The sequence below is a fragment of the Rosa chinensis genome, chromosome 2 (genome assembly GCF_002994745.2).
Source record: "Rosa chinensis cultivar Old Blush chromosome 2, RchiOBHm-V2, whole genome shotgun sequence".
Lineage (NCBI taxonomy): Eukaryota > Viridiplantae > Streptophyta > Magnoliopsida > Rosales > Rosaceae > Rosa > Rosa chinensis.
In genome coordinates, this window is record NC_037089.1 from 53,720,104 (window position 1) to 53,733,486 (window position 13,383).

Below are 13,383 nucleotides of genomic sequence, written 5' to 3' on the forward strand. Positions count from 1 at the left end.
TTATATGGATAAATTCTTCAATCAAATAGTTTCAAAAATTTCGGGACAGTGGAGTATGCCAAGAGATGAAGTAAGTACAAATACAAAAATTAAGAAAACTCTTTTTTACTGTAATGAAATGGCTCAACTGATTAGAATTATTTCATGATTGAAGTTCGTATTCAATAAGATATTTGATCTATTACAACCAATAGTCTTTTTAAATAGTTTCCAGAAGTAGGAGGCTATGCTATATGAGCGAGGAGAGTTAAAGAAAAAAATGAACTTGACAATTGAATTAGATCAGCTACCTATTTCACTAATTGTTAAAGAAATAAATAAACTAGACGGATTGAATTAGGGTAGTTACCTCTATGTGAGTCTAAAGACAGCCAGTATACCATGTTGAATGTAGCATAGCTTTAGCTTCTTAATAAACAATATGACAAACATTACAAACTGTATGTGAATATGAATTGTTGCATTGCTTAAAAGAACAAGCATAGACAAGTCTGTATTCATCCAATTATTACAAGCACTTGTAAATTGTTTAGATCGTTTCTAATTTTGGTGGTTGCAACTTTCAGAATGATTATGGGTCCAATTAACTTCTTTGCGGGAACATGTAAAAAGATTGGGGATAGTTGAATTCTGTTTACTAAAATAACCCAAATTCCTTTTGTATAAGGCACAAATACAACAGATTAGCCTGACTGAACCTCAAATAAATGAGTCCTTCTCTCAAACAAATTTTGGTCAAGTAAATGAGCCAAACTTTTACAGCCACTTTTATGGTAAATTTTTTTGGGCCAAAATTTTTATGGTCAATTAGGGATTCCATTTGCTACGACTCCCATCTCTCCAAACCATATAAAAGAGAAGGAACAGTCAGTTCACATCTTTAATCTCATACTAGGTGCAGCACAAATATGGAGCAAAAAGAAGTTACATGCATACAACAAATGCCTTTCTTCATACATATTCTACGATTCAAAAATATACTTTGAGCAAAATTTATTTCAATAACCAATGTTAGAGTACATAATTCAAGCCAAACAGGGTTTAAAAGAAGCCTCAAACAAGGAACTTCTTTCAGCTTTGCTCCTCAGCCTCTGCTGCTGCTGCTGCAAGTTCCCTCTCCTCGGCAGCTGCAGCCATCAAGTCATCGAAATTTGCTGTCTTCCCAAGCAATATCTCAATCTACAACCCAAAAACGATAATAATCAATAAATAACAAAATGGAAATTAATGGTTCTATTTTTATTCAAGATACAGGCAGAATAAAACTCAAATTTCCAAAAGGTACTATTGAAACTAGTCTGGTCATGGATGTGAGGGGGTAAGGTGCTGTAGTGGGCAACCTTAGACTCTAGGTTCCTTTGCGATTTTAACTGAAACATCATAAAGATTACTCCAACAGACTAGCTAAATGAAAAGCTAAAATAGCTTTGTGAACAGTAGCTAGTCAGATTTATATAGAGGTTCAAGCAAGAGTTATACTTCAAAGCTAAATAAATCAAATTTTAGCTTGATAGGCAGGCCTAGCTCAGCTTCTGAAGACTATTAAACAATAAATAAGCTATAACAAATAACGAGCAGCTTGTTTGTTAGATAAGACTTATTAAAGTTGGCTAGCTAAATCACTTTTTGAGAGTTTTTGAGTTAGACTGGCTTCCAATATGAGTTCAACTGTTGAGATGCTCCAATTTACTATCCTAAGCATATCCCAAAGCTGCGTAAAACCATGACAAGGGTGATTCCAACATAAAACTTGAAAAGACCCTATTGTAACTAGAAGGTCAAGAAAGTTCATCCAAATGGACTAACCTTACAGCTCAAATCACTGAGTACAACATAAATACATGCGGTTTGCATGAACAAGAATGAAACAGAGTTTGTTTGTTCAAGTCCGAACAGTATGATAATGTAAAACTATGTTGACAGATAAGACCAACCCAATAAGTTGATCAATGCAAAAAGATTCTTCCACTCAAAACACCATAGTTTTCATAGAGTGACCTAATTTTGAACAAGACCAACAGGAGAATAAACGCAATCTCAGTTCCAAGTTAACAGGGAATTTCCTAATAGAATATCATATTCACACACCTTGGCTTTTTGGACTGGTCTCCCTCTAGAATCATCCTTTATGTCAACAGTTGATGTCATGATTTCTGCATAATATTCAAAAGAATAAATATGTTTGAAAATTTGCTAATTGCTTTGCTGAAAGATTAAAAACAAGTAGAAGTCTCACTTTTCTCAACAGCCAGCCCATTGTTCTTGAGAATTTCTGCAATTGTCACAACTGTGGCAATAGCTGCAGCAGCACAATAAGAAATTAATCCATGCATAGAGCATTGATACCAAAGGAATATAAACTATGATCAAGAAAATATTCACTGCATCGATTCTGCCTACGACTAAATAATTGACTTGTTTCAATATTCTTAGGAATTGTTCGAATCATGTGGAATTAGCACTTCGTTATAGGCATGAGATTCTTTTGCCAAGTTTGTAAAGTGCAATAAAGAGAGGGATTCCTATGGATATCCAAAACCCCCTTGCTGGGTTTTATGTATACCTAATATAATAAATGCATAAGAAAATACACTTATGTTTATGCCTCTAAATATATAAAATTTTCTTTTGCTGTCCTAATAATCTCCATCCAACGTTCCTACTGGAATGAGAATGCTATATTTCATGTGCTTCAAACAACCACTGGCATGGGGATGTATGGAATGCCTAGCATCTCCTCACACAAAAAATACTACCTTGAAGTATCCCTTCTAGTTTAACTTTCATTATTTTACTTCAGATTATCCCTCGCTAAGCACTTGGTCTGTTCAACCCTTCCAACTAAGAAGATTTTACTAGAATCCTTATCTAGCTTTCCAGCTGAACATCAGTAATCTTTCTATGAGTATATTTCACAATAGTAAGTTGTCTAAACTCTCTCTCCCTATAGTATATCCCTATAGTAGTTGAGTAACCGCCGCCATAGTAAGAAAGCATGCAATCCCCTATGGTGGTGTACATTAACTTCCTTCATTAAAGTTTTAACAATCATCATGTGGAACATAAGTAAGGCAGCTAAAGCAATCGCCAAACTGGAAGGACTGACAAAAGTGTTCTTTTTCAGATAACCCACTACTAGTTAGAAGGTCATTACAATAAAATGGCTCAACATATTATCAATCTTCCTTCCAAAGGTTGCCAAATGTATTATCAACAATTGTAGATTCCAGCTTAATGTGGAACATAAGTTAGGCAGCTAAAGCAATCGCTAAACTGGAAGGACTGGCCAAAGGGTTCCTTTTCAGATAACCCACTACTAGTTAGAAGGTCGTTACAATACAATGGATCAAAAAATTATAAATCTTCCTTCCAAAGTTTGCCAAGTGTATTATCAACAATTTTAGATTCCAGCTTAAGCAGACTATGACCGATAGATAGCAAATACTGAGTCGTGAACACTTGTAAAGTGCCCCAAAGCTAAACTTGTCAAATGACATCTGACGATCCCTATCAACAACTACATAAGCAAGTCACCATTTCATCGAATTTTACATAGACATCAATAATAGTAGAACTTATTAGCACGACGTACATTAAAATTCACACAGATCTACAAACACAGTTATCAGTAGTAGAACTTAATGAAATTAAAACGAGTGAGTGATGTAATACCCATTCCCAAGGCAGATAGCTCCACCTCATTGTACTGCTGCATATACCTCTGCAAAAATTTGATTCACAAAAACATGATTAATGAAACAATCGATCGAGAACAATGAACTATCACTCCGAAATTAATGTTACAACTTCATTTATGTCAACCAAAAATTTCCCCTTAAATCCAGGTAAAGCTCAATTATCCCCAAATTAGTGAACTCGAAATTCAGCAGAAACAAAGCGATAAAGAGAAAAATAAGAGAAAACCCAGAAGAAAATCAACCCACAAAGCGTAGCCACAGGCAGAGAAGAGAGCAGAAGGTTGAGATAGAGGTTTTTACCTTGGCGAGATTGACGTAGAAGAAGAGGGGCTTTTTGGTGTTCGAGACCTGAATTCGGTTCTTCTTGTGTGAATCTGAGTTGTTGATGGTGACGTTGTTCATAGCCTCGGTAATCTCTACAACAGCCTCCATTGCAGTAAATCAATGCTTAGCTTCAAAACCCTAACCCTAAAATCCCCTTTTTTGCTACTCACTGTTTCTGCTGCTCCTCCCTATTTCTCAAATTGATTTCGGATATATATGGGCTTAAACTGTTAAAAGTACCAAAGAGGTGCTGGGCCCGAAAAGATAAAGGTACAAAACCACAACAAGGGACAATTGCTCAAAGCATACGCATACAACTAATTATTATTATTATTTAGCCCTAAAGCCCCTGATTCACTAATTGTGTAATATAAATTTATTTATTTTGGCTTATCTGTTTTTTAGACAACAACAAACAATATATTGCAACTGTTGTCCGGATTTTTGTAAATTTCATCCAACTACTATGTGTTAATTGAGAAAAAAAGATACAGCTGATTTAAAGAAACTATCGTCTTACTAATTCGGACAACTCCAAAATGTTATGTGTAGTTTGATAAATATCGTCTGATTCACTTTGTGATGTAGTGTTTTTTTTTTTTTTTTGTTCCAAAAGGGGCAAACAGCCCAGAAAACAAGATAAAATTAGCCAGCATCGCTGGCATTGAAACTCCTAGCTCTAGGAGCTCCAATAATATCATCTAAAAGTACTTCAGTGATTAAGGCTGGAGGATCATGAAGTGTTATTAATAAACAATCATTTTAGAATAAAAAAGATAAAAATAAAAAACAATATTTTGTCCAACAATTTCGATTAGTTCGCACTTCAGACATACCGTTTTCAATTTAATGGCCTAGAGAATAATAAAGTTAGTAAAAATGATGTTACATCACTTATATGTCATTGGCCCAAAAAACTATCAATCGTCACAATTAGTTGGCATGAACCATCTTCAATTTATAGCATCAAACATGGGCTCAGATTTTTCACCTAAATAAGATGGGCCAATGAAAAACGGGCTTTATGTTTAAATGAAGAATGATGAGCCTATAACAAATTACTAATCATACGAAAATATTCTTTCTAGCCAATGACCTCGTTATTTGCAAGGAGCAAATGATGATTTTTTTTTTTTTTTGGCAAGGAAGCCAATGATGATTGCATCATCAAATACAGTACTTAGGCATCTAACCAATTGCTATACCCTTTTGAGTATAAATTAATTATATATACATACACACACACAAACACTCATTTTAGAGAAGACCTTCTTATTTTTAAAATTTTAAATATTTTTTCTACTTTTTAATAGTGTGGGATCCAATTCAACGATTTCAACTGTTGATCTTTTAAATTCATATACAAGAATTATGTACACAAAAAATCAACCAAATTAATCATTCAGCTACTGAAAATGTGCAAACAAATATAACACGTTAGATAAAATTATAATGAACATGATGCTAATAGAATGTTGAACATTTTCCGATTTGGCTAATTTTTTTGTATGATTCTCTCGATGTTAGAGCATCTCCAATCGTATGTTCCTCTCTTCTGGATTTAGCTAACATCGAGAGAAAATGTTCCGAAAGTCCTTTAGGTTAGCCTAGAAGAGAGGAAGTTTTCTCTCAATGTTAGAGCATCTCCAATCTTTTTTTTTTTTAATAGAGATTGATTTAATTAGTAATCAAGCCATGAAAACAAGCCAGAGTCTAATTACGCTTACAAAAGAAAATCTGAAAAACTAGATAACCTATCTAAGCCAAACTAAACTCATTAGAGTCTAAAGGGACGCTCGCGTGATGCAAGCCTAACTAAGCAAGAACAACCTCGCTTCCTAAGGAAAAATCATTCATATAGTCTAATTTACCGGCACACAATTGTGGTACAAATCACAACTAGAAACATCTTAGAATAGCTTATAGAGTTTACCCCTACTTAAATAAGACTTGCATCCAAATGTCTATTAGCAAAAAATTAAAAGATGACAGCTAACAACCTCAGCAACAGGTTGGTCTTCTTGCTCATCTTTGAATGCTTACTCGAATTGAGCCCAAGCCCAGAGGCGCAAGCCAAAATCCGAGTTATTAAAACAGAAGCCCAACCACACTGCCAGGCAGTCGCCGCAGCCGGCATCAGGTTTTCCAGTAGTCGGCCTTTCCACCAAAGCATCTCTACTCAATCAGCGAGCACCAGAACCAGGCAAATCTGATTGAAATCCGCCTTTGCTAAACTACAATGCTTCCTGGACTCCACGCAACCAGGCGACACCGAACTCCCAGTCAGATCTGCCAAAAGTCACCTCCTGCACTCCAATGGTATAGTCAATTGAAGTGTGTTAAAATTGAATTTGAAGGATGATGTGGCAGTGTTATTTTTGTTCAACTTTTTCTCTAATAGATGTGTCAAATAATATCAATATTTTATTTCTTTTTCAAATTATTTTATCTACAAATAATTTACTTTCTTCTCTCCTCCTCCTTCTTGACTTCTCCTTTATTCCTTAATTATCCTATCCTTCTGGGTTTTGTTTTTGGTTCTTTGACGAGAAATATCATATGCCCAAAAAGAATAGTGCTTCCTCCTCCTCCTCGCCTCCTCATTGCTGGTGTCTGCGGTAGAGGTGGTGGCGGCGGCGTCTGGTGACTGATCAGGTGAGATTGTTGCCCGATGAATTAAATGGCCGACGGTGGTGCGGCTTTTGGGTTTTAATGGGGTGGATTGATGGGCGGTGATCGCTAGGGTCTTGGCTGACGGTGAAACATGCCAGGGCTGCTAACTGGATTGCGGTTAAGGCTGGAGCAGGGCCGGCCCTGGGTATAGGCCCAATAGGCCTGTGCCTATGGCCCCTGGTGATCATGGGCCTCAAAATTTTTTACCCTTCTTTATATCTATGTAGAAAATTAGAGAAAGAAAGAGAGGGAAAAAAAAAACTGTGCAAGCAATCCGGCTTTCACATATTGTTTTCAACTAAGGAATTGGAAAGCCTATGGAAGATTAGATGACTTATTTTCAATTTTTCATTCCCTTTGAAGTTTGTGAAAGAATTCAACGTTTTTTTTTACTCAGCATCAATACTTTGTTTGATTTGTTTATGGTATGTTATTCATCAATTTTAAATTTTACATAAGCCTTGGTAATTGGCAAGAATGAGCCATTGAATTCGATCAGTTACTATCTAAGCGAAATAGATATTCACTAGCTATAATTTGCTTCTTGTTCTTACATGGAAAGGCCTACAATTCTAGCAATTTTACTTCTTCTTGTCCTAGTTCAATCCTATATCTCATTCATTCTGTTATTGAATGCTTCAATTACTATATAGCTTAGATATTGGTTGTATATCTACCACTCAATCTAATAGTCTGAGCTTTGCAGGTTAACGCACTCTGGTTTTGCAATTGGACTGCAACAAAATAAATGAGGTAGCCAACTCCATTTATGTATTAAACATTTGGGACCACTGAGATGTGATTGGGGGTTCTGCACATGTCCAAAGCATTAACGAATCAAGGGGACCAAGGATGAAAGGCCTTTGCTGATTGTGCCAGTGATTCACTCATCAGTCTCGTATTGTATTTGTCACAGATTCGAAAAATCTAACATTCAGATTTTATGGTCGAAGGAGGCTGGAAATGGAATGCGCAGGCTGTAAGTTACAGTCATTGACAAGAAGAGAGGTGGCCTTATGAGAGCCATAAATTTGTATAAACCTGGGGCATTCCATCAAATGAAATTAATTGTGCCATTGTTTTCAGTCGTTTTCTCCCTATTCAGTATTCCATCGAATGAAAGATCAGTCGAGATCCATATCTTCTATTATTGATGACTATTATTGAGTGTTGGATTACCATAACCTCTGCACTATTCCATGCGTATAAGCCACCTGTGAAATGTAATGAGCAATGAGAGAGAGATCTACACTAGGGTCAAGCTGAAGCATCTTGTATATATATCTGCAAGTCACGGTTGTAATTATGCATATTTAAGGGATTTAGACATGTTTAGTCAGGGACTCAATATAGATCTATGCTGCGGGGCAGAAAGTTTCTAAAAAATTGAATGAAGCTTTTATTTTTGATATTGCTAAGAGGCTCTTATGTAGACTTTATCTAATTGTTAATCAGTGATTATGAGCATTGAGCATATTTTAATCCTTTTTCCAATAGAAATTTTATGAGCTGTTCCAATAGAAATTTTATCCGGTTAAGAATCAAATTAACATTTATGGCTACTGCTATGAACTCATGCAACTACAGCCTAAGTTTTCCTTAATTCAAAACACAAAGGAGTTGCCTCAAAAAAGTAACCAAACACATAGCAGAAATCAAAATCCAAGATCAAGTTTTTTATTCAAAACTCAAATCTGCAAGTGATTTCTGTATCTGGTGAACTCATATATATCCACACAGTCAGGATTGTCAGTGCATGCCTTGAAACTGAAAGTGGATAATTGCTGCCTAAATTTCCCTCAATTCAAAATACAAAGGAGTTGCCTAACAAAAGTAAAAACCAAAAGCAAAAATAAAATCAATGTCTGCAGTAATCATGTTTGATGTTTGTATTTGATTGTGTAAATTTGTAATCAACACCAAAATGATAAGAGCAAAAGTAAAAGTCATCAATGACTTATGCACCTCTTCTAAGTCCACTTGTTGGATAAGCACATGCAGAGATTGAATTCTAAGTGTGATTTAATGCTTTGCTTCCTCCTGTTACAGAAATGGTCACTGCTGCTACAACCTCTTAATGTTTAACAAGAAGTCAATTCCAAAAATGAATTCCCAACCACCACAAACAATAGCGTCTCTTTCATAATTGGTACATCATTTATTTCTTTATCTCACCAATAATTTCATATACTATAGCTGTAACGTCCCATATCTCAATTTACCCGTTTACTAGTCATTTGGACAGTAAACGACAACTACTTTCACTTTTTACTTTGTTTCGAGACTTTTAGCGGCCCTAAAAGTTGTCTTTTTATTTGGGTCAAAATTTGAGAAAATGTTCTGCATGAAAGTTGTAGAGAACGTTAAACTGAGCGCATGCATATGTGATACGTAAAAATCTGAGTTTGTATGCGAAAGTTATAATCGAAAAATAGAAGTTACAGTTTATGATAATTTGTCTATAAATAGCCAAGTTACTGTGGTAACTTTCCATTTTCAGAAACTTACCGAGCTCTCTCTCTTCTCTCTCCCCGATTCTCTCTCCCTCTTCGACCTCTTCACCATCTTTCGGTCATAACTCTTTCATCCGGCGATGGATTTTGACGTATAAGATGTCGTTGGAAAGCTCTCTTCCTTCTCTTCATTTCTGGTTGTTTTGGTAGGTTAATTTGAACTGTGGAAGGTGCAGCAACTAGAAGAAGAGGACAGTCATTGTAGCAAATTGAGGTCAATGCCGGTTTCTCCCTATTCTGGCCACCACAGACAACAAACCTTAGTCCTCTAAAAACGTATTGAGAAGTAGATGATGCTCCCTAAGTATTTTGCAACGATTTGAAGCGTGGAGGAAGAATCGACGGTTTGAAGTTTGGGGTCACTATTCACAAATCGGGTTCAACCTTCTCCTTAATTGTTGAGGTACTTCTAACATTTTATGACTTTGTCTCAGTTGAGAAAGTTGTTGGGTCTATTGAGTAGATGCTGCTATCAAAGTTTGGTGGCCATCGGAGTTGGTGGTAGTGGCGGCGCCGCCGCCACTGTGGACTGCGGCTGCGGCGCGTAGGGCAGCTTTTTAATTTCGATTTTTCAGCTAATTAAATCCTATATTTGTTGTAGAAGTTGAATATGTGATTTTGGTGAATTTTGGAGGAGTTTGACATTGATTGTGAATTTTTGAAGTTTAGAGTTTCAGATGTCGATTTATGGGAATCCGACCTTCGGATTTCCCTTATTCCGCTATGGAATGCTTTAATCGATGGATTGATATTGGTAGTGAAGTTTGGCTTTAATCTGGAAAGAATTGGAGATGTTGATTTACTTGGCGTTTTCGGGTTTCGGTTTAGAATCTAATTAAGTGTCGAATGGTTGTTTAAGGAATATAATTTTGTATAGGACGAAGTACAGACCCATCGCTCGATGAGGATCCTTACACTTGGGTACCAGTGCCACGTTACCGTATACTGTGAGTGGACTTTTGATTTTAAGTGATGCATGCAATATTGTTTCGTAATTAATTATTACGTTTATTCATTTGAGAATATAAATTGATTTATCTCGGTTATAATTTCAGAATAATTTTTGGCTCTAAGTTTTAAAAGGATATTGCGAATTTCAAAATAAAGTATGATTTGCTATTTATTAATGATTTTCGACTTCCGAGGTGGTTTCCGGAATGAAATATTGTTGTCATTCGTCGATTCTGAGATTTCTATAAGGTTTTCGAAAATGGGATTTTCGAGAGAATTTTATTCATATATTATTCCTCACCTATTGGTTTATGAATTAGAGAATATTTTGGCGTGCGGGGCCACGTTGTTGGAATATGTATTTTCTCGTGAGATATTGGGGAAGTCTTACTGATTTTCGATTTTCATATGATTTTAACCCAACATACCTGGGTCGTCATATTTATTGCTAGCTAGCCTATTAATTAGTACTCCTCCATGCTTACTATGTGTTCATGAGTGAGTAGAGCAGAGCATGAGATGCTCCAGAGTGTGGGACACTCCGACCCGAGCCTGGGAAGCTCCTTTATTTGTATGGTGAGAACTTATTCCCCATATTTGATTAATACCTTCAGTCAGCGGGGCTAGCTCGATTTCTTTTGACCAGCTGGGCTGGAATGTTTTCACGAATTTTCGTGTTGCGAGAAATATGTTTTATCCACGTTGCATGCATCAAGGTTTTTAAAAGATGAACATGTGGGAAAGTATTAAAGCTTTACTTTCATTCGAATTATCTTATTTATTTATTTTTGCCCACTCACTCTAACGTGTTTTAAATTACTTTCCTCTGGGCCCTTCGGTTTCCAATGCCCAGTTTGCAAGCGAATTAGTGGAGGTCGGGCGTACATAGCATTTGAGGCATAATTGTCACTACTTCCGCATTGTAGGATCCCTTGATCTTTTACTCTCTTTTTTTATATCCTTGTGTATTTGAATTGCTCTGATAACCTTTAGGATTAATATTGTTAAGTTGAGTTTGGTGTTTTGTGAAAGTGGAGTTGTTGTGTTTTGGGGAGCAGGGCAGCTCTAGAAGAATAAGGATGAGTTATTAGAAGTGTGATTTGTTTTCACAGGTTTTGGGTAGTCCATTTTAGGGGTGACTCTGCCGAAAATTTGGTAGAGTTATTTCTAAGGTGGGCCCCACAGGGCCACCTCTAATTTCATGGTGAAATTCGGCGCGGGTCTTGTCAATAGCAATATAGGGAAACTGGGTATTACAATTTTATTACTTCACTAAAAGGAATTATGGGGCTAAAAGAAGTAAAATATAGATCACAACCTCATGAGCCCTATTTTTTTTTTTGTTCGCCTAGGACCCCAGAAATCTCAGGGCCGGCCCTAGGCTGGAGACGATTGAGGAGATGACGGTGGAGAAGAAGTGCAGCGGTGAGGTCAGAAGAAGCTGTAAGAGAAGAGATGGGAAAGCCGATCTGTAGAGAGAGAAGAGATCTGGGTAGGAATATGAAGGTTTGGCATGGGTAGGAAGAACGAGGGAGAGAAGAGAAGGAAAAGGAGATAGAAACTAAAAAAAAAAAAAAAAAAAAAGAGATGAGGTTGCCTCTTTCAAATTTGACAGACCAAGTGAGTATGCTATTTCCATGTCGGATTTGACATAAGGGTTGAAGAAAAATAACATGTCAAAAGTAGTTGTTAGAGTGTCCATGCATCTGATAAATGACATAACCATTAGAGATGGTCTTAAGGAGCATATACTTTGATCTTTAAATTTTAGTAGGTTTTTCTTAGGCCTAGAAACCTAAAATTCTGCATGCTTCTACGCTAGTGTTTGTTATCCAGTAATTATCAGTGACGGTGTATATACTTTGTGAGTTGATGAAGCCCCACTAAAAATTTGTTTTGTCACTTCTCATCACTCACCGTAAGCATCATAGAGAGCCTTAGAAGGAACAACCATGCACGCTTCTCCAACATTACCTGCCACAAATTTCTATAAAAAAAAAAATTAATAAAAAAGAAAAAAGAAAAAAAAAGGATGGAGTCATGGAGTTACTGTGGTAACTTTCCATTTTTGGAAACTTGCCGAGCTCTCTCTCTTTTCTCTCCCCGATTCTCTCTTCCTCTCCGACCTCTTCACAATCTTCCGGCCATAACTCCTTCATCCGGCGACTGATTTTGACGTATAAGATGTAGTTGGAAAGCTCTCTTCCTTGTCTTCATTTCTGGGTTGTTTTGGTAGCTTAATTTGAACTGTGGAAGGTGCAGCAACGAGAAGAAGAGGACGGTCATTGTAGCAGATTGAGGTCAACACCGGTTTCTCCCGATTCCAGCTGGAAGTGCCTTGAGACGTAGATGATGCTCCCTAAGTATTTTGCAGCGATTTGAAGCATGGAGGAAGAATCGACGGTTTGAAGTTTGGGGTCACCATTCACAAATCGGGTTCAACCTTCTCCTTAATTGTTGAGGTACTTCTACTCATTTTCTGACTTTGTCTCAGTTGAGAAAGTTGTTGGGTATGTTGAGTAGGTGCTGTTACCAAAGTTTGGTGGCCGTCAGAGCTGGTGGACTGCGGCTGTGGCGAGTAGGGCAGCTTTTTAATTTCGATTTTTCAGCCAATTAAATCCTATATTTGTTGTCGAAGTTGAATATGTGATTTTGGTGAATTTTGGAGGAGTTTGACATTGATTGTGAATTTTCGAAGTTTAGAGTTTCAGATGTCGATTTATGGGAATCCGACCTTCGGATTTCCCTTATTCCGCTATGGAATGCTTTAATTGACTGATTGATATTAGTAGTGAAGTTTGGCTTTAATCTGGAAAGAATTGGAGATGTTGATTTACGTGGCGTTTTTGGGTTTCGGTTTAGAATCGTATTAAGTGTCGAATGGTTGTTTACGGAATATAATTTTGTATAGGACGAAGTACAGACCCATCGCTCGATGGGGATCCTTACACTTGGGTGCCAGTGCCACGTTACCGTATACTGTGAGTGGACTTTTGATTTTAAGTGATGCATGCAATATTGTTTCGTAATTAATTATTACGTTTATTTATTTGAGAATATAAATTGATTTATCTCGGTTATAATTTCAGAATGATTTTTGGCTCTAAGTTATAAAAGGATATTGCGAATTTCGAAATAAAGTATGATTTGCGATTTATTATTGATTTTCGACTTCCGAGGTGGTTTCCGGAATTAAATATTGTTGTCATTCGTCAATTCTGAGA

At 36.6% G+C, this 13,383-nt stretch overlaps 1 protein-coding gene across 1 annotated transcript; it reads right to left on the reverse strand.

Moving 5' to 3' along the window:
- Nucleotides 1–871: 871 nt before the first annotated feature.
- Nucleotides 872–4,236, reverse strand: LOC112187105 (uncharacterized protein At2g34160). Its single transcript, XM_024325755.2, has 5 exons — nt 3,999–4,236; nt 3,673–3,721; nt 2,237–2,299; nt 2,089–2,153; nt 872–1,179 (listed from the first exon to the last, which is right to left on the reverse strand). Exons 1-5 carry the CDS (start codon nt 4,128–4,130, stop codon nt 1,072–1,074), a joined length of 417 nt encoding a protein of 138 aa, XP_024181523.1. The 5' UTR covers nt 4,131–4,236; the 3' UTR covers nt 872–1,071.
- Between the last annotated feature and the right edge of the window lie 9,147 nt (nt 4,237–13,383).

Coding starts and splice junctions, on each gene's coding strand:
- LOC112187105 (XM_024325755.2), bottom strand. CDS start 4,130: ATGGAGGCTGTTGTAGAGATTACCGAGGCTATGAACAACGTCACCATC. Junction 2,300..3,672: donor GCTATCTGCCTTGGGAATGG/GTATTACATCAC, acceptor GTGCTGCTGCAG/CTATTGCCACAGTTGTGACA. Junction 2,154..2,236: donor TGGGCTGGCTGTTGAGAAAA/GTGAGACTTCTA, acceptor AATATTATGCAG/AAATCATGACATCAACTGTT.